This window comes from Prionailurus viverrinus, chromosome D4, assembly GCF_022837055.1.
Source record: "Prionailurus viverrinus isolate Anna chromosome D4, UM_Priviv_1.0, whole genome shotgun sequence".
In the NCBI taxonomy this organism is placed as follows: domain Eukaryota; kingdom Metazoa; phylum Chordata; class Mammalia; order Carnivora; family Felidae; genus Prionailurus; species Prionailurus viverrinus.
Window position 1 is genome coordinate 5,300,085 of NC_062573.1, and position 21,403 is coordinate 5,321,487.

Consider the following 21,403-nt stretch of genomic DNA (forward strand, 5'->3'; position numbering starts at 1 on the left):
TAATTGAAATTGTTGTGAGGATTAAATGAGTTAATATATGAAAAGCTCTTTGAACAGTGCCTGGTACAGAATATGAGTTACATAAATGTTACCTTATTAGTAGCAGAATTTCATTTCATAGATAAAAGAAACTGAGACCCACAGAAATGAAATGATTTTCTGAGTCATGTAACTTTCTAAAGTCACTTAGCTATTAAGTGGAAAAGTTGAGTTTTTTTTATTTCAAGGCCAGAATTTTATCTGCTGTTAATTGTTTTTGTTTGTTTGTTTTGTTTTGTTTTGTTTTAAGAAAAACTCTTGACTCTGAGTTTGGTTTGGGACCAGGAGGCCTTTGTCCTTGATTAGTTGTATGGCCCTTAATATCTATAGTTCTTTTGTAAGCTGAGGGGTGGGTGGCGTTGGGCCAGACGATTTCTAAGTTGCTTTTACAGCACCAGCAGAACATTGCTTTTATCATGGATTGTTGAACTGTGCTATAAGTCCTGAAGTTCCTCGAGCTGCTTGATGCATGCATAGGGTGGTTACTCTCTGTGCTAAATGACTGAGGAATGCTGTATTTTGACACTGGTGATCCACAGTTTCTCCACTAACATCACCTTTCTTTTTAATGTTTATTTTTTAGAGAGAGAGACAGAGCGAGCGAGCACAAGCAGGGGAGAGGCGGAGAGAGAGAAGGAGAGCTAGAATCCAATGTAGGCTCCAGGCTCTGAGCTGTCAGCACAGAGCCCAATGTGGGGCCCAAACCCCCGAACCATGAGATCGTGACCTGAGCAGAAGTTGGACACTTAACTGACTGAGCCACCCAGGCGCCCAAACAATTAATTTTTTTAATGTTTATTTTTGAGAGAGAGGGAGAGAGAGTGAGTGTGAGTGGGGGAGGGGCAGAGAGAGAGGGAGACACAGAATCCGAAGCAGGCTCCAGGCTCCAAGCTGTCAGCACAGAGCCCCATGTGGGGCTCCGACCCACGCACCGTGAGATCGTGACCTGAGTTGAAGTCGGCCGCTTAACCGACTGAGCCACCCAGGTGCCCCAGCTTTTTCTCAGCATTCTTCCCTGCTTTCAGTCTACCATCTTAATATGGTTGAATTTTTGGCCTTACTTTTTTAGAGTGAAGCACGTGAACTTTGCTATCAGTTCTCCGCTGAACACATAGCAATCTTTTTTGGCTGCTGGATTCACAGCTAAATACTAAATGGTTGAATCTGCTAGAATGGTGGAGTAGGGTTGGGAATGGGAAATGGCCAGACTTAACTTGTGTAGTACGATCTGTGTACAAAAGGATCTTTGAGACATATCTTACCATGGGATCATGTTTCTTAACTTCTTTGTATGAAAAGACCCTAAGAATTGTAGCATGTGTGTGTTCTCTCCTTTGTGTGTTATGTGTGATAAAGTAACCCCCATTGATGAGTTCAGTTACATAATCTTTTGTTTTTGTTTTTGTTTTTGTTTCTAATCAAGCTTCAGCTTATTTCAGGTGGATTTTGTGGAGTCAGGGAAGTTGGTTACAGGATATGAATAGTTTTGCATGTAGGTCACAGCTGAGTATCATTTGACTAAAATTGTGGGTTTGTTTTTTAATGTGCAGTATTGGGGAGTGTTATGTTACACCTATAACTTTCCTAGTCCCAAAAATTCAAAAAGGATTTGTTTTTCTTTAAGAGAACAACTGATAGTATTCGGAAACTGTTACAGGCAAAAGTATGGGGTGGGGGAAGTTCCTTATTTAAAGGAAATTTAAAGGAAAGATATTGAGATGAAGAGGAAGCTATTTTTTGTGTTTATTTTGTGGTGTGTAAATAACTTCTGATATCCCTGATATCCACGTAGGTAATCATGTGTTCTGTTTTGATAGTTACTCTCTGTTTTTTTTTTTTTTTAAACATCTTGGCTTATAATTTATAAGGATTTCATCAGTGCTCAGAAGAGTTTACTTTTACTTTATCTGGAATAAAATCTCATAAAGATGGAATAAAGGGGTAATAGTAATTAAGTCTCTGGGCAGAAATATACGGTGGGATTTTGACTACAGTCATCCATGGGTAATGAAGTCAGGATCTAGTGAATATTGAGGAATTTGGCATAATAGCACATATAGGCTAAAATCTGGGAGCAGGGTCTCTCAGGAGTTAGGGGAACAGAGCCAAAAAAGCATTCTGAATTTTAGGCCTAAAAATGATTAAAGAAGAAACATTGTTCCAACATGTACTGTCTGATGGCAATATCAAATGGAAAAGCTTCATGGTTTCAATTAATGGTGGTATTATATTTTCAGGTGGATTATCTACTTTTTGAATAGGTCTGGCTAATGCTAATTTCTTTTTTTTTTTAATTTTTTAAAAAATTTTTATTTTTTTTGAGAGACAGGGACAGAGCATGAGTGGGGGTAGGGCAGAGTGAGAAGGAAATACAGACTCCACATCAGGCTCCAGACTCTGAGCTGTCAGCTCAGAGCCCAGACACAAGGCTCGAACCCATGACCTAGAACAAGATCATGACCTGAGCTGAAGTCGGGCGCTCAACTGACTGAGCCACCCAGGCGCCCTGTGGCTAATGCCAATCTCTAATTGAAAGTCTTATGATCAATTGCAACATTGTTGCCACCAGTAGTGGTAGTACTTTTTCAGGTAGTACTTCTTTATTTTTTATTCTAAAAAATTTTTAATTTTATTATTATTTAAAATTTTTTTTTTAAGTTTACTTACTTTGAGAGAGAGAAAGAGAGCGAGCCTGGGCCAGGCAGAGAGAGTGGGAGAGAGAGAAAATCCCAAGCAGGTTCTGTGCTGTCAGCACAGAGCCCAACCCGGGGCTCAGTTTCATGAACCCTGAGATCATGACCTGAGCTGAGTCGGACACTCAACCGACTGAGCCACCCTTCAGGTAACACTTCTTTACTGAATCTGTGTCTGTTAATGTATTTATCTCACTGAGTATGAGTCAGCCAGCTGCCACACTGTGGCTACCAGGGTGGTTACTTTTTTGGCCATATCACTTAGGCTCTCGGCCCCAGGCCTTCAAAAGATACGTTTAGCTTTTATTTGAAATGGGGTCATTTTCCTCTATAAAGATTATTTCTTTTTAGTCAATACGCATGTTTATAAGCTCCACATTCAGATATGAAACTGCTTGTAAATAAGCATTTTTGAAAAGTTGTTTTTCTTTTTGTCTTGCAGGTGTATTCCAGAGAGTAAGTCTTCAAACACCTTTGCCATATTGTCTCTGAGCTGTCAGGGGACTCAGGCTTATGAGGAGGTACTGTCACACAAAACAGTGTCTAGTGAAGACGACAAGAAAGTGGGGAAAGGACTGGAAAAAGAAGCTAAAACACTATAGGAAACCATGGTAGGTATTATTCATGTTTCCTTAATTTAGTTCTAATAAATTCCAATTAGTTTAAAATCGGAAATGTTAATAACGAGGGCAAGTAAAAAACAATGGTGTTAAATTTTGGCTCTCGTGCATCAGACAAAGATGGCACTCCACTATTTAAGCAAAGCCAATGAGTTCAGATTTATTATGAGCCCTTTAAACCACAAGATGGAGCCCCATGAGCCTTCAGGCCATAAATTATTAAATACTCATAAATAATATTTTCTAATAAAACTGGTTTTAGCAAACTGATAGAAGGATGGCTTAGGTGACCTTGAACTTGAAATTATGTAATTTTTCACTAGTCTTTTCTCTGAAGTTTAGTTTTTTCCAGTGGAAATTAAAAATCTTGAACCAGTCCTTTAATGAGTGATGTGAATGGTGTAGGAGTTTATGAAGTTTGAGTATTGAACTCAAAAAGTCACCTTTTCCCACATGCTTTCAAAGTAACAGGATCAAGTGTTGAGTGTATTGGGGGCACTGAATCTTCTCTCAAGAAACCTTGCTTTTTGTGGGAAGTTCATACTCAAATGAGATGTTAAATGAGATCGTAACCTTTGGTGCCTAGTGTATTAACTGGTAAAATGTGTTGAATTTTTTCCTCTAGTATTTTGGTTCTGGAGGATGTTGTGTGAATTTTTTCCCTAAGTATAAGTGAGAAAAGGCTTAAAAAAGATGTTATAAGTGGGAGAAAAAGCACAAAAATATTAATCATCAGTATGTTTGAAATATGTTGTTTAGCAAGCCTGATGGTATTTCTTTAAGTGTTAGTTAATTTTTAAAAAATTTGTTCTAGGGATTATAACTTGGTTGATTTCCTCTTTAGAGAAGAAATTCTCCAAATATTTTAGTTCTGGATGGTGGGGCAAATGTTAACTTGGGATTTTCTCTGTCATTTAATTTTAGTTGAGATGTAAGAAAGGACACTGGGACTTGGTGTTTTCTCGAATATGAAATATTTGCCTCTTCAGCTCATTTATTTATTATAGTCTTGATATTTTTACAATTTATATGTTTTTTAATATTATTTGTCATAGTTGATAAAAAAAATTCCTTTCCTAGTTTATTCATTTTAAATTTAGGTTTTCTGGTGTAGTAATTTAATTGGTTGGTAGGTGTTTTCCAGTGCTCTTGCTTTACTTCTTAGATCTTAGATTTGAATGGTAACTTTCTGTTTCTGCATAGTTCTTTTCCAATTTAAATGTATAAATCTTTAAACAAATCCATTTGGACCTTGTTAGGGTAAATAAGATGCCCCCTCCTTTTTTTTGTCCTACCTCTTATTCTTCCATTCATCATTGTTTCATGCTGCTTGTCCTGTCACATCCAGTAGACTCATGGATTTAAGATTTTGGATTTAACATTGCCAGTCTATGTTATTTGTGAGGGAAACACCAAAGGTTTGTGGTATGTAGCGGTATGTAATTTTGTTAAGGTGAAGCCAGTATGGAGGACTGAGTAATTTAGCTAACTAAGTAATTTAGTAACTCACCCTACAACTAAATAACAGAGAAGATCCCAAGTTAACACCTACCTCCCATGGCCTGCGGCCATCCAGAACTAAAAAATTAGTAAATTTCTTCTTGTCTAAAGAGCAAATCAAGTAATTTAATAATTTATCCCTAGAACAACTTAGCGTCTCCAATTTGTTATAGGTCTGTTTTGTTTTCTTGTTACTTATTTAGGGATATGAGAGTAAATCTCAAGAAATGATGAAAAAGTTTATTTCTTTGTGGGAAAAGGCTCCAATTAGAAAACTGGTTGTGAACTTTGAGCAAGGAGAAAATCTGGACAGAAATGGTTTTTATCTAGAAAAAAAGCTTTGTGATTGATTTTCATCCTTTTATTATATTTGAGGGTTTCAAAGGATTATTTACCTTTATAGTTTGCTTCATTTTATAGGGGACAGTAATACTATAGTATTTACTAGTGTCCAAATTAGTATGATTTTTAAACATTAATACTCAAAAACAAAACAAAAGAGACAGGACTGATAAAGAATTGAGAATTTTTTATTTTGTGGTAGCCTTTAAAACAAAATATTTATCGGGGCGCCTGGGTAGCTCAGTCGGTTAAGCGTCCGACTTCAGCTCATGTCATGATTTTGCAGCCCGTGAGTTCAAGCCCCGTGTCGGGCGCTGTGCTGATGGCTCAGAGCCTGGAGCCTGCTTGGGATTCTGTGTGTCTCTCTCTCTCTGCCCCTCTCTCTCATGCTCTGTCTCTCTCTCTAACTCTCAAAAATGAATAAATGTTAAAAAAAAAAAATTAAAAAAAAACCCAACAAAATATTTATCATCGAGCACATAAAAGTTCATATAAAGACACTATAGCCACCCTTTAAATGGAATACTTTGGGCTTTATGGAAACTGAACTATCTTATCCCTGTTCATTTTGCAGTGTACTGTTACAAGTGTCTTCATGGTATTTGTAAATTTGGAAGTATTCAAAAGTTTTTGGAAGTGTGAGTCATGAGTGTGGAGGATATATAGTCTATTAAATTTTCATGAAATTCATTCTATTTCTAGGCTCTAATCTGCTCCACTGATTTCTGGGCCAGCGTGTCACTTCAATTACTGCTTTTTAAATTTTTGATATTTTGTTTTCGTGTAATTATACCACTCATCCATCTTTGTAGAATATTTCTTGATGGTTTCATTGATTTTTTTTCCCCCCCAAAGGAGCTTTAAAATGATTTTTGTTGAGTATTAAGTAAATCTATCTTGAGGGGATTTTGATTGAGAATGTAATACATTTGTAAATTACTTTGGGAAGTTGATTCTTTTGCAGTATATATTTTCCCCCTTCTGGAGTTTGGAATGTCTCCTGCAAATCTATTTTAAAAATCAAGGCCTTGCACCAGAGGTTTCAATGCCAAATAGTAAATAGATTTCTAATGTGATCCATAGTTTTTCTATAGTGTTGACACATAACTTTGTATTTTATATTATTACTGTATTATGAAATCTCAATTTTTTAAGGTGCCAAAGTCCTCAGCAATTTGGAAAGGAATGACTGGTTATCATGAGTCACCATCATGCATTTCTAGATACTTTCTCAAAGCTAAGAAGTATCTGTTTCTCGTAGATGATGTGTGATACAGATGACCTTTTTTGAAGTGGTATTCAAAACACTAGATTTGAGGTAAACGATAATGTGCATTATACCAAGAGTAACCTGGATGAATCTTAATCAAAACATGAAGGAAAGATCTCTAATTTTCTTTCTTTCTTTCTTTCTTTCTTTCTTTCTTTCTTTCTTTCTTTCTTTCTTTCATGTTTATTTTTGAGGGCATGAGTGAGAGAGGGTGTAGGGGATGGACAGAGAGAGAGGGAGACATAAAACCCAAAGTGGGCTTCACCCTGACAGCAGAGAGCCCAATTCGGGGCTTGAACTCACTAACTGTGAGATCATGACCTGAGCTAAGGTCAGATGCTTAACCGAATGAGCCACCCAAGTGCCCTGGGATCTCTAATTTTCTGATGTGGTTTAGTAGAATGAGGTTTTTCTTCATATTCCTGTGCAATTTTTTTATTGTCTCAACATTAATTGTTTCACAGTAGTTTGATAATTAATGCTATGATTTGACTTAAATATTCAATATTTGCATATCCTACTTTTCAGGTAATATTCCTTGCATTGAAGTAATTGTTTTCTTTCTTCTTCTGACAGAGATCTATTAGATCTTTTGCCAATGATGATCGCCATGTAATGGTGAAACATTCAACAATCTATCCATCTCCAGAGGAACTTGAAGCTGTTCAGAATATGGTGTCTACTGTTGAATGTGCTCTGAAACATGTCTCAGATTGGCTTGATGAAACAAATAAAGGCACAAAAGCAGAGGGTGAGACAGAAGTGAAGAAGGATGAGGCCGTAGACACCTATTCCAAGTGAGTGTGGCCTGACCTTCGTGGTGCTTTACTGCAGCGCTCAGAAAAGCTCAGGGTTCTCTTCCACTGGGCTATGTTAGGTTCTTTAGGTTTTCTCATTTATATGACCGTAGACAAGGAAGTAAATGTTTGTGGAATTTTCCTGAGTTACATTTGAAACGAAAGCAAGAAAAGAATAATAATTAGACCAGAAAGAGAAGATGGACTTGTTCAGGATGCCTTTTGAGAGTGCACCAAGCCCTTTAAAACTGTCATTTCTGGAGATTATGAAATGTCACCTTTTTCATGTGTTGGCTTAGCCTCCTAAATTCAGAAATAAATAGTTGTGTTTTGGGTCTCTGGGGAAATCATAAAATGTCATTTTTTTTTAAAGGTATTTAAAAATCCTGGTGGAAAAGAGAGAATGCAGGAAAATGTGTTCTAAATGTATTTTTGACCATATCTACCTTGTTGATTCCTAGTGTTCAGCACAGTGTCTTGCACTTAGTAAATGCTCATTGGGTATTTGAGGAATGAATGAAGGACTAATGGGAGCCAGAGCCTTCAGCTTTATAGCAGGGTATTCTCAGTGTTGTAACAATAGTAAGAGATGAGTTAGATGAAGCCGCAGCATAACTGCAATCAGATCATGGAACTCTGTGTGCCGTAATAGTAAGCTTCTTGTCTTGAGCAGTGTCATTATGACTGGAATGAGTATGATTTACTTTAAAGGAGAAGCTCATTTGACTTACTGTATTTATAGGATTAAGAGCATTGCTTTGACTGCAACTTATAAATTGAACATGGAGGTTCTAGAATTTTTTCTTCAGCTTTCATTTCTAAGTGTTAGATAAATAAGAGGATGAATGCCTGGGTGGCTCAGTCGGTTGAGTGTCTGACTCTTGATTCTGGATCAGGCCATGATCCCAAGGTTGTGGGATTGAGCCCTGCGTCAGGCTCCACGCTGAGCACAGAGCCTGCTTAAGATTCTCTTTCTCCCTCTCCCTCTGTGTGCACGCGCTCTCTCTGAAATAAACAAAGAAACAAAAGTGATAAATAGATAAACAATAGTGGGAAAGTATTGATAAATTGATTTTCTTCACTGACAGTGTAACCTTTTCATCTTCAGATGCAAGGTAATCAGTTTCAGTTTTCAGTTGAACCACATAATTCTTTAACCTTGTTAACTCTTTGCAGGTAATGTCTACATTGTGTATAGTCCTACCCTTGTCAGTTTGAAGGTTCTTGGCAGTAATTTTTTTCTTGTATATTACAGTTTTAAAGTAGATACTTCCAAATTTTGAGGCTTATGTTAATTAGTAGTAGAATCCAGTAATCTAGCCCCAGTCTCTGTGCAAATTGAATAGTCATGCACTCCATATTTAAATTGTACTTTGGAATGTGTTTATGCCCTTTCAAAAACTTTTTTAAAATTTTGATGAAATGTGTAGAACAAAATTTGCCATTTTTTTCCATTTTTATTTTTGTTTATCTATTTAAAAAATTTTTAATGTTTATTTTTGAAGGAAACAGAGCATGAGTGGGAGAGGGGCAGAGAGAGAGGGAGACACAGAATCTGAAGCAGGCTCCAGGCTCTGAGCTGTCAGCACAGAGCCCGACGCGGGGCTCGAACTCAGAAGCCGTGAGATCATGACCTCAGCTGGAGTCGGATGCTCAACCGACTGAGCCACCCAGGTGCCCCATACCATTTTGCAGTGAGAGAATCGCAAGCAGTCTCTGGGCTGTCGTGCAGAGCCCAATGTGGGGTTCTATCCCAGGAACCCTGAGATCAAGAGTCAGACGATTCATCATTTTTTTTAAAAAGTTTATTTATTTTTGAGAGAGAGTGCATGCAGGGGAGGGGCAGAGAGAGAGCGAGACAGAGAATCTGAAGCAGGTTCTGAACTGTCAGAGCCTGATGCCGAGCTCAAACCCACGAACCATGAGATCATGACCTGAGCTGAAGTCGGACACTTAACTGACTGAGCCACCCAGGTGCCCCAGATGCTTACCCATTTTTAAGTGGAGTTTCATTTATTGTTGGAATTCAGGCCTTCTTAATACTACTTCCGTTGTTTATTTTTAAGGCTGGACAGACTTTTGAAAAGTGTTCCAGCAGACTTTTGCTTAACTGGATCAGGTCACTGTGTTTTTAAAAGTTTTTAAAAGATAATGTGCTCCACATTTTCATTTGGACTTGTAAATATAGCTCTATGTGTGGGTACTCTTGACTGTCTTTGTAAAAGTCTTTCCCTTTTGTGAACAATCCCAGGCTGAGCACTTTTTGCAGTTCCTCCCATGTGGTAGAGCTCAGGGAGTGCAGAATGTTTGGATCCTTATTTTGTATAAAACAGAGGCAGGCACATCTTCCAGGAACAGAGCTGTTTTCTGATCATAAACACGAATTGAGCCGCTGATGTATGCTAATTACTATAGAGGGCACCAAAGTGGGTGAGGGCTAGCTTCTATTTATTAAGCACCTTCTATTGCCAGGCACTGTTAAGCAGCTTGTACCTGTGTACTCTTTCTTTTTTTTAAACTTTTTTTTAATGTTTATTTATTTTTGAGAGAAAGAGTGCAAGGAGGGGAGGGGCAGAGAGAGAACGAGACACAGAATCCGAAGCGGGATCCAGGCCCTGAGCTGTCAGCACAGAGCCCAACTCGGGGCTCAAACTCACAGTTCATGAGATCATGACCTGAGCTTAAGTCAGACGCTTAACTGACTGAGCCACCCAGGTGCCCCGCCGTGTGCTAATTTTACAGACTACTCAAAAGTCAAAGAAAGGTCCCACTATTTATGTTATTAGGAATATGAGGGCTCTATTCTTAATGTTAAGTAATACCCTGTGTTTGCTTTACAATATCTCCTATATTTAAATTCAGTACTAAAGTTGGAGTTCATTTCTCTGCTCAGTCTTGCTGTCTTCTGCCTAAAACCAAGCGTATCCTAATTATGATATAGAGTTTAAGTAGCAAGTAATAGTGGTTAGTTAATAATGGCTCGCATTTATTGAGTGCCAGTTACTGTACCAGACTGTTTTTCACATTATGTTATGACAAATCTGTTAGTCTCTGTGATTATCGTTTCCCTCTTCTGCCCCCATTTTACTATAGAATTTTCAGTTGCTTCAAATTTGCATATGAAAAGAGTAGCTCAGAATCATTAACAAACTTTAACTTGCTTTAGGTCAGTGAATGAGTGTGTGTGGTGGAGTCAGGATTCCTATTCATCTGTTGGACCACAGGTCCAGTTTTCTTAGCATCTTTGTCTCAAATTTCTGTGACTGTGTAGATCAGGGAGAGATTGTATGCTGGTTCTGGGGACCAGAAAAAACTTGATGAAGGAAGTAGCATTTGCAGTAGCTCAGAGGATGGCTAGGCTTTCTGCAAGCAGCTGAAAAGTGGGGGGGAAAAAATCTCAGCAAAGATCTAGGTGTGAGAAAGCATCGGGACCATTTAGGGAATGATAGCTGTTGTTTATTGAGCTATTAATATATGCCGGGATCTGGGCTAAGTTCATTACTTACATTAAATTACATGATATTCTTAGTACCACTCTGTAAGGAAGGTATTTTTTTTCTGTTTTACAAATGAGAAAGTAAGTTCAGAAGAGTCAGGTAATTTGTAATTTACCTAATGTCACCATAGTGAGTGGCAGAGCCAGAATCTGGACCAGGAAGTCATGTTGTCTTCTCAGTCGCCTCCCAGGATGCTAAATGTTTACTTAAGTGTTCAGTGGGACACCTGGAAAGAAACAGGCAAAGTGCCATCCATGCAGTGCTGTTGGAAGATTATTCTGGTAGTGGTGTACTGTATATAGTAGATTGGAGGTGGCAGAAGTTAGTCGTTAAGGCCAATGAAGAGGTGGTTATTGAGGTAGTCTAGGTGAGAGGCACTTCGAGCCTGAAAAGAAGCTAGTTTGAAGGCATTTGTTTGAGGGTGATTGTGGAGGGAGAATTCATCACTATTACTAGTTTGGGGAGAATGAGAAGATGAGAGGACAGGGATACAGAAGAAGAAAGAATCAAAGGCGATGGACTCTCTTCTTAATATCAAATAATTTCCTATTTGGATCACTTGCTTTAAAACCCTTTTTCTTTCTGTATTCATACTACCCTTACAGTTTTTTTATTGATTTAATGTTTATTGCATCTCGAAGGTGTGCCAGCCACTTAACCAGTCTGGATTATTTATAACTTCCTGTCTTGTTTCTACTGCCACAATTTGTTTCTCTCCCTTCTCCTTTCTCCTTCTCCACTCTCCACTCTCCATTCTCCACTCTCCACTCTCCACTCTGCTGATTCTCTGCCCTAGCCAGAATGACCTTTTCTCTCTTTAACCGTATCAAGACTGCTGAAGTCAGACTTTCAGATTGCCTTGCTTGACCTCTCTAATTTTGACCTCTTCTTTCTCTGAACTTGGGAAGCAACCATAACAATGTAAAGAATCCGAGTGTTGTGATTACACCAACTTAAGTTTGAATCCAGGCTTTGTGTTTTACCATCTCTCTGAACTTGAACAATTAGTCAGCTTTTCTGAGATTCACATTCCTTGTCTTTTAAATGCAAACTTGTTGTGAAGTTTATTTTATTTATTTATTTTTTTTAAATATTGGCATTTTCAACGTTTATTTATTTTTGGGACAGAGAGAGACAGAGCATGAACGGGGAAGGGGCAGACAGAGAGGGAGACACAGAATCGGAAACAGGCTCCAGGCTCTGAGCCATCAGCCCAGAGCCTGACGCGGGGCTCGAACTCCCGGACCGCGAGATCGTGACCTGGCTGAAGTCGGACGCTTAACCGACTGCGCCACCCAGGCGCCCCATTGTTGTGAAGTTTAAATCAGAGTTTGTGACACACAGTTTGTCCCTTTTAAGCAGGTTACTTTTTGTACTTAACTACAGTGTAAGCCTCAGAAGCAGGGGAGATTGGATTTCCTTTAGTATGTTTTCTGTTCTCAAAGGCTTACTTGTTGAATGACTGCTAACATTAGTTACATTTTTGCGATATGGGAAATGAACCAATAAGAGATTTTTAGTATTAAAATTAAGGATAGATGTTCATATTATTTTGATGCACTAGTTCATGACTATGTTCTTTGAATGCTTGTTATTTTAGCCACAGCTGGATTTGGAATGCATATACTGGCAGAATATCTTCGGTTTCTTCCTTCATTCCTCAGCTTTTTAGTTTCATTGCATTATTCTGCTTTCCCCATAATCTTTTGTGGATTCCTAGAATGATACAGCTAGAAGGCTCATGTAGCTGATAGCTGTTTTGCAGTTATGGATACTGAGCCAGCAGGCTCTACTCTGCTCTAAGAGTAGAGTTCAGGTCTTTTAAATTTCCACCCTGATGCTCTTTTTCAGTATACTTTGGTGTTCAGGTTTTCACAAATTCTTTAATTACTAATAAAAAGATAAAAGGAGGAAGTTTAAAAATAATTTAAAAAATGTTATTTAGGGACTTTGCTAATAAGCAGTATAGATGTAATAAAGAATTAAAAGATCTGTAGTATGAAATATGCTCCCTATTGATTCCTTAGGGAAGATAGATACTTTATTAGTCTTAAATCCGAGACTTAATTTTTGATCATATGAATATCCAGGAAGCCAAGTGATGATTAAGTGATAGTTTGAGAAATAGGTTGTAAAAGTAATCATTTAGACTTTTATTTTTAGGGATCAAGGTGGTCGGACATTGTGTGGTGTAATGAGGATTGGCCTGGTTGCAAAAGGCTTGCTGATTAAAGATGATATGGACTTGGAGCTGGTTTTAATGTGCAAAGACAAACCCACAGAGACCCTGTTAAATACAGTCAAAGATAATCTTCCTATTCAGATACAGGTGAGTACAGTTTAATTGCACCTCTAGGAGAATTTGTAAAAAGGTGAAAACAGGTAGTGACCTTGATGAAATCAATGATAAGAAATTGGTAATAGTAAAGGGTAGGGTACAGACAAAAGGAATGCTGCTACTCTGGGTCAGTGACTCATCCATCACATTTAAAACAAACTTCTGCTGGTTAGCACTCAGGATATATTTATCGGATTAAGATGGCCCTTCAGTTTTCAGGTGTGCCTTGCTCAGAGGCTTCATGTTTTTCAGACTAGGTCTCTCAGCATTGTAAACCTCTTGGAAGGGGTGGTATAATGCAGAAAAGATCAAAAAGAGCCTAGACAACTAGAGACTTTTGTAGGTGATAACTTTTCAAATTGAAAACTCAGTTAATTTAATAGTCACCCATTCATTCATTCTGTTAATGGAAAAGTCCCTGTTAATTCCTTGTTCCAAACCTTTTTCCAGTTGGATGCTTTTAGAAAATTTTGATGTTGGCATGCCTTTTTGGCGAATGCTGTTGTGAAGTCAGAAGGCTCCTCAGGGCTGAAGATAACAGGTTGGTCTGGGGCTGTGGCCACCCTAGGACCTGCTCTGCCAGTCTGCTCCAAGGCCAGCTGCATCACTGTTTGAGGAACCGTGATCACCTTTCAGTTATAGATGTGTTGTCAGTGGTATAATTAGATTGTAGCTTTTTGATGATTTCATATTGATAGTCCTTATATTCATGTCACATAAATAGATAACAGCCCACAAAGTCCCCCAAAGTCCTTTGAGTTGAATGCTCTCTTTTCTTTAGTCGGTTTCTTTTGTAAGCAGGCTCTTTTTTTTCCCCCAAGTAATATGAATTCTAAATTTGTTTTTACTTGCTTTGTAACTGGATAATTTTCTTTCATATTTACCAGTTGATCTTCAAAGCCACCTTCCTGACTTTTTTATCTACTGTTCTTGGCACTCAAATTTGTGTTACTTATTGACACATTTACCTGTATTAATTTTTGGAGCACTGTTGTTTCATTTTGCCTTAGATCTTAAGGTTTTCTAGGTTACTGAGCATATATTTGGCTTTTCCATTTTCATTTCTCATGAAGAAATGTTTTTGGTCTTTCAAAGGGTTAAATTTATTATAAAAAATATTTTAAGTCCGTTTGTTATCATTTGGGAAGGGAGAGTGGTGAGCGACGTGGAGTACAATAGGGCTTTGAAGAAACAGCTCAATAACGAATTTCTGGCTAATTATACTTTTTATTACTAGCATGTTAATAAAATTCCTCATTTCTGTATTTTATGTTTTAAAATTTAATCTGTATTCCTGCTTTTGTTATGGTGAACACTGTTACTCTTAAATCAAATCTAGGGTAAAAATAGTAGTCCCAGGGTGGGACATGGAGGCTTTCAACCATCCCACCTCCACTTCTGCTCCTGCAGTGAGTCCTGTTTCTTACGAGAGTGGTCCTATTCCTCAGCTGTGCCAGGGTGGAAAAGGGGTTAGGAACCAGGACTATAACAAACCAAAGTTCTTATTCTGAAAATCTATCACATGTCTCCAGTATTGATATGAGAGATTGGGTCAAATTTTAGTCTGCAGTAATAGAGCTTTCTCTGTGCAGATCACAATTGTGTAAACTCTGCATTTTTTCTCTCCTCGGCAAGGGTCTTTATTTCTGGGCACCACAGTTTTAACATGTTTTTGTTGAGCTCTCAAGTAAGTGTTCAAGGGAATGACCCAGGAGAGAGTGCAGTCTCTGTAAACCATTTTAAATTTGAAGAGACCGGGGCTTTTTAGGCTAGAGAAGACAAAAAAGAAAAAAGACAGATACCTTTTGATCTTTGAAGGGCTTCTTAGAGAAGGTAAAAGAGGCCTGAACTCTTAAGACCAGTGGTAGACATTATAAGAGAGGTATTTCACTTTAACATAGCCAATAGTGTTATCCAGCCCTTGAAACCAACTGCTTTGTGTGATGGTTAGGTCCATTACTATAGGTATTTGGGTAAAGGTATCCAAGTGAAATGGGGACATAATTAATTGTACCCCCATCTCAGATTAAACTGTATACATGTACACATATTTGCCAATATACATACACACAAACACACATATTATTACTATTATGGTTAATATTTCAGAAAGTCATTTTAAGTGTGATTTCTGCCTTTACTCTCTACCTCCCTATTGTTTTCTTGGTGTTTGTTTGGAAAATCAGTTTCTGATATGATAATGATCTTATTTTCTTATGAATTAAAAAATCTTTTTCCTTAGCACTTACCATAGGAAAACTTTCAGTAATCTAACTACCTTAATTAATTAAAGTTGTACCATACCTTTTCCCTATATACTCTTTTCTAGGTCGATTTTAGAACTTCCTTGAACCCAAAACTTATACCATGGTGATCCGCATGCATAGGTGAAAATTAGTTTGACTAATTCTCTGCTCCACATCATTGTTATTATAGTGGCAATGTGAGCAGTTTTCTGCTTTTCCTCTATAATCTAGTTCTGGTTTTTCCAGTTACTGTGTGGTCTTTCCCTTCCTTGGTTTCCTCTATTCAAAATTAGGATAGTGAATTTTCTATTTGCTATCTTTTTTGATATAAATGTTTAATGGCAGAATGCTATTTTTATGAAAATGGGTTTGAGTTCTTTTAGTGCACACTAATGAGGAGAAACCTAGTAGTGTTTCCGTTCAGCTATTTATGTCAGGTAATAGATATAAATTTCACCACCAAGAAAGACCTTGTATAAATTATTAAACTATATGTTTAATGTATAATGTTAAGTGTAATTTAATATGTGATTCTAAATGTTGATTATTTTGCGGGAGGCCCTTGAATTACATGTATGTAATTATATGTTAGATGAAGCAGTGTGTTTTCCTATGGATGTCAGGTAACTTGTCCCATAATGATAGGTCTCACTGGAGTGATCTCTGAGACCTACCTGTTCTTTGGGAAAAGAAGTTACTTGTTTATACTGATTTTTTCCCTGGTAAGTGCCAATGTAGAGATCCTTTTTCATTCTTTCTTACTTAGTTCTCTTTAAAAATCTCTGTAATCTTATATAAAAGTCAATTAATTTTATATTTGTATGTCCTTAGCAAGTAGGAGTTCTTTTGAGATGGTCCTGTCAAAAAGGGATGTGGCTTAGAGAGCATTCTCAACAATTTATTATTGTACAGTTGTTCTCTGTAAGAATTTCAAGAGTAACAGTATACCTGTTATCACATAATGATGCTGTTGGTATTTTACTTTCAAATATTAGAAAGAATGGTTTTAAAGATTGTTTAATAATTGCAAAGATGGTTGACATTGTGATTGCTTTTTGAGGGGTGGAGAAAGAAGATTTGTTGGTAAGTTGGGAGGAGGGAGAAATGTTCTTCCTAAACTAAAGAGCTATTAAAGACTTTACTCCAGCACAGTAATACTGATAGTTAATAACATTTGAAAACTAAGAGTCATTCATTTTTTGAGATCTTAATCTAATTGGGTGTTTTTGAAATCTTGGTGACTTTCAGAAACTCACAGAAGAGAAATATGAAGTGGAACAATGTGTAGATGAGGCTTCTATTATAATTCGGAATACAAAAGAGCCCACGCTAACTTTGAAGGTGATACTTACTTCCCCGCTAATTAGGGACGAATTGGAGAAGAAGGATGGAGGTACACATGTATATATATATTTGTTTTGTTCATGTAAGACCTCTCTTGAATGCTATGTTAAGTGTGCTTTATGGATTTCAGAAGTAACTATCTTCATTTGTTTTATACCTCTCCTAGTAGTTTAAAAAGCTTTATTTCTGCATAATCGCCATATTTTGCAAAAATGTATACATTTGAGATATATGTTAATTCAAAAAATCTGTTGATTATCATGTTGGTCTTAACTCTGCTTTTGTTTTTATACTACTTTAGTATTTTGTTTCACTTTGTCTACTATTGCATTGTGATTGGTATCAGCCAATCTATTCTATGTAGTTTGGCTATTAGGATTTGTAGTTTGATTTTAGGATTAAATGTCCAGAAAAATACTGCTTTCGAATTTACTCACTTGTTTCAAATGACTCATTTGCACATTGCTTTTGACTTCCAGTAACTATTATAATCTTGTAAGATTTATGCTTTACCTAATTGTCCATGTGTAAATATGTTTTATAATGTAAGAGATATAAATTGGGGCATTGTTTTCTAAAAATTAATCTTTAGTACATTTTTTTCTAGGAAGTTTGTCATCCTGTTAGCATTCTATATATGACATATGTGGGAATTACGCCTTAAATTAATTTTCTTCTGAAGTTAAAAAGCATTCTTGTATGGATGGCAGTGTTGTCCTCATAAAAGTAGAGTGAGAAGTCTATTCAGTTTTGAGAAGGAATAATGGGCTTCTTTTTCTGATATTTTTATCCTGTCAAGTTAGCTTGTTTCTGCCTCTCAGTCCTATCCCTAGGAACACTTGCCATGTGATATTTGTCCTATGTCAGACCTTTGACCAACTGGCCTCTCTCTGTCATGACAGTTTAGAGGCAGTGTGGCCTTTCTGGGCCAGTGGGGACTCCCTGTTGCTGTTTCTTCATCACTAGACATTCAGCAGGTCCCCTCCCTGAAATACCAGTGCAGTAAGAAATATTGGTCAGTTTCCTTATTTATGTCAAGTTGATGATAATAAAGGTGTAGTAAAAGACACATTAGTGATGTTAGAATTTAGAGTTTAGGCAGACATGACTCATAAGATCTCTTAAAGTAAAAGTGATAGACTCTTTTTTAAAAAAGTTTTTTGGGGTAACTAAAATCAGCTGTACCATACCCCACAGATATAAACTAGACACATAATGAGTCATATTTCAAAATTAAAGTGCATCCAATCTGTAATTGGGTTTATGCCAGAACTTTTTCTTTCTTTCTTTCTTTTTTTTTTTTTTTTTGCTGTATATAGTATCTGTCATACCTCTGAAGAACCAATCTTAAGCAGCTTAATTTCTTTAACAGCTTTACAGTTCACCATTAACTGTAGAACTATAAAATGATTTCTGAAGTGTCAAGATAATTCTGTTATTTCTGGTAAGCTGTGTTCTACTTGACCCTCTAGTGTAAAGCCAACCACTTCTAAGAATAGTTATAATTATAGGTATTATTAACAATAGAGATAGTATAGAGAGGTGAGAAAAAGACTGAAATCGCCAAAGACTAGATTAATTATACATCTGCTTGTAGCTGTAGGTATCTCTTTTTTTATTTCTTTGAAAATGTTAAGAGAACATAAGGCTTTCTTTTTTTCCTCATGGTTTTGTGTACTTATGTGAGATTATGTCATAGTTTTCTGTGATACCCTTAAGCTTAGTCTGTTACCTTTATAACTTTAACTTCTGTTCACAGAAGCTGGAAACAAATTCTTAGTGTACACAACCCTTACTAGAAGACTAGTTATTGTAGAATGGAATTTGTAGTAAAGTGGGAGAGTCATAGTCTCTGTTCAGGGTGTTTGGGTTACTAAGGGATCCCAATACCCTTATGAGCTGAATCTCATCAGTTGATGTTAACATTATTGTATGGATCAGATAAGGTGAAAGAATCTGCCTGGATGTAATGTGTAAAACACATTACTTCCTCTCGTTTTGAATGGAAGAAAGATTTGCTTTGCAAATATTGTCCTTAACCTCCCAGCTATGTTGACTCACTGTTATCTCTTATAATTTGCACATTTTGTCTAACCTGGGCTTTTTCAAGATTCATTTTGATCTGCGCTGCAGTTTCGGGTATTCCTGAGCAACTTTGAGGGTCCAGCATGACTGAGCATTTGAGACCTGGGCTGTACGATTCTATAGGACTTGTTTCCTCACACCAGACAACTCCTCCTGCCTTGATGCAGTTCTTTTCAGCTGCATGGGGTAAAGGTACAGGATTCATTTGGGTTCCAGAAATTTCTAAGACTGAGAGATATACCCCTTTTCAAAATGTCCACTCAGTTTTTTTCTCAAAGTTTAGAACAATATGTGATGTAACTTTATTTGAGGAGACATTTTCCTATAGAATCTCAACATCTCCCCTCCCCACAAAACAAACCAACTATTCACAATACATATACACTCACATCATTCTCTTCCCTCTCTTCACTTGCTACATATTTGGGTAAAATCTTAAAGGAAAAAAGCATGGTTGCAAGCAGGGAGAAGCAGAGGACTGGGGCAGGTGAAAACATCACACCTAGCTCCTCAGGGTTGTCTCTGCAGAAGTGGGTCTAACTATTCACTCAGATCACTGTTTACGTTTTCAGTGGCCAGACTGCGGAGTGAATCTTTTTGGTATTGTTTACTGTTTCACAGGTAAGATTCCTCCTGTGCTGTCAGTCTTCTTGCCATACTCTGACCCTTTACTTGAAGGCCCTGTAGAATAACCATTCCCCATTACCATGTGCTTCCTGCTAAAGAAGGCATTGGAGAAAAAGCACAGACCTTTGTGCCTGGCAGTCAGGTGTTCAATTCTTAACTCCATTAGGTACTCTTTTTTTTTTTGTTTTGTTTTGTTTTTTTTTAAATTAAGTGTAAGGGCGCCTGGGTGGCTCAAGTCGGTTGGGTGTCAGACTTTGGCTCAGGTCATGATGTCATGGGTTGTGGGTTCAAGCCCCATGTTGGGCTCTGTACTGACAGCTCGGAGGCTGGAGCCTGCTTCAGATTCTGTGTCTCTTTCTCTCTGTGCCCCTCCCCCACTCATGCTTTGTCTCTCAAAAATAAATAAACATGAAAAAAATTAAGAAAATATATTTTTATTAAGTTTATTTATTTATTTTGAGAGAGAGAGAAAGCACACGTGCAATTGGGGAGAAGCAGACAGAGAATCCCAAGCAGGCTCTGTGTGCTGTCAGTGCAAAGCCTCACTTAGGGCTTGAACCCACAAAGCGTGAGATCATGACCTGAGCCAAAATCAAGAGTCAGACACTTAACAGACTGAGCCACCCAGGCGCCCGTTAATTCCATTAGGTATTCTTACTGTGTGATCTCGGACAGGTTTCTTCATTTTAAATTGCGGCTAATAAATACTTGAGAAAGTAGTTTGAGGTCAAATGAGAGAATTTATGTAATGTGAGCTATACAATACCCAGCACAAAGTATTTGCTCAATAAATAGTGGTAGTTACACTTAGCTTCCTAAAAAGATTCCCAGTGCAAACTCACTCACTCAAACTGCCTTGAGTTCACAGTGAGAATGGCATGTACTTGATAGCTCTGAGGAACTGAACCCAAACACAGGTAGACTCTTAACCATCCACTGAAGTGTAGTATTAGAATCGGTATTCTGTATTTGCTGCAGTGCTAATCAGTGCTAATCATGAGCTGATTTGTTATAAAGGTTATGACTCGTCAAGGGTAGGTATGTTTTTCCTTACCCGTGTCCTTTATCCCTAGTGCCTGCAGTGGTACCTAATACATAGTAGGTGGCCACCCAAATCTGTTAAATGCATTTTTATAGTGAGCACATTGCCAGATTAAATAGGACTGTCTGGTGTGTAAGAAGCATTAACAATGGGCATCTTGATATTCAAGCAGTATATATTGAAGATTTAGCTGTGTTAAAGTATTTTATAACTTCCTGTGTTAGAAGCCTTTCTCATATATAATCTAACCTTCACAGCAGCCCTATGAGGTAAATAATTGCCCTGTTTGATAAATGAAGAAAGTCTCCCATTTTTCCCAGCTCCTCCCACTTGGAGTCCAGTGTACCCTCTGCTCACATTACTCTTTAGAATGAGTGTAGGAGCCTCTTAGCTGATTTAGTTATGCTCAGCCTTATACAGTCTCGGCTTCTTTTAGTGCTTGTGATTTTAAGAAGTATATTTGCTGTGAGGGTAGTCAGTCAGCTATTTATTATATTTACAATGCAGTGTGAAACCAGGTGGATAGGGAGCCTACAGCGACTTTTGTGGCTAAGGCTAAGGTGAACCTCTGTCCTCAGTATTTAGGGGTTCACAGAGAAGTTGCCCCAGAGTCCCTTTCACATAACTTCTGACACATCTCACTAGCATGAGCCCTGCTAAGTGGAAAGCAGTAGATTCTCACAGTCCAGAGATCACAACTGGGATTATAATGATGCAGTAGGCTTTATTTTCCTGCCTTCCACAGCTGCTAGACCCCACACTATCCAGGGCAGATCTTTAGCCATTATCTTTCTAGTGGCCGGCTGCCTACTGAGGCATTGAAGAAAAGTTACCAAGTGATACTTCTGCCATAAATTAGGAGAACAGTGCTCTCTCTGTTCTACCTTAGTGCCTCATTTGACTGTCTGCATTATTGTGGCCAGATGTTTTGCATGGACAATGGTTTGGTGCCTAATATCTGCT

At 37.7% G+C, this 21,403-nt stretch overlaps 2 protein-coding genes across 12 annotated transcripts in view; both read left to right on the forward strand.

Annotated features, from left to right (window-relative positions):
- LOC125149975 (sterile alpha motif domain-containing protein 1-like) overlaps window positions 1-3,306 on the forward strand; it is a 79,416-nt gene extending 76,110 nt beyond the window's left edge. The window contains exon 2 of one of the 3 annotated variants that reach the window (XM_047829209.1): window positions 3,175-3,306. In XM_047829209.1, coding sequence (XP_047685165.1) covers window positions 3,175-3,192 — 18 coding nt within the window. In that variant the 3' untranslated portion in view covers window positions 3,193-3,306. The remainder of the gene's footprint in view (window positions 1-3,174) is intronic. The other 2 variants (XM_047829208.1, XM_047829210.1) reach the window with 2 other exon arrangements.
- The window catches only part of STRBP (spermatid perinuclear RNA binding protein), a 72,789-nt gene continuing 54,578 nt past the window's right edge, over window positions 3,193-21,403 (forward strand). For 8 of the 9 annotated variants that reach the window (XR_007146134.1, XR_007146135.1, XR_007146136.1 and 5 more), the window contains exons 1-4: window positions 3,199-3,343; window positions 7,041-7,261; window positions 12,922-13,087; window positions 16,591-16,735. Coding sequence is in view for 3 of the 9 variants with exons in the window: in XM_047829203.1 (XP_047685159.1) it covers window positions 3,341-3,343; window positions 7,041-7,261; window positions 12,922-13,087; window positions 16,591-16,735 (535 nt within the window). In the remaining 6 variants the exon portion in view is untranslated. Of the gene's footprint in view, window positions 3,344-7,040; window positions 7,262-12,921; window positions 13,088-16,590; window positions 16,736-21,403 lie in introns of all 9 variants that reach the window. The other variant, XM_047829202.1, reaches the window with a different exon arrangement.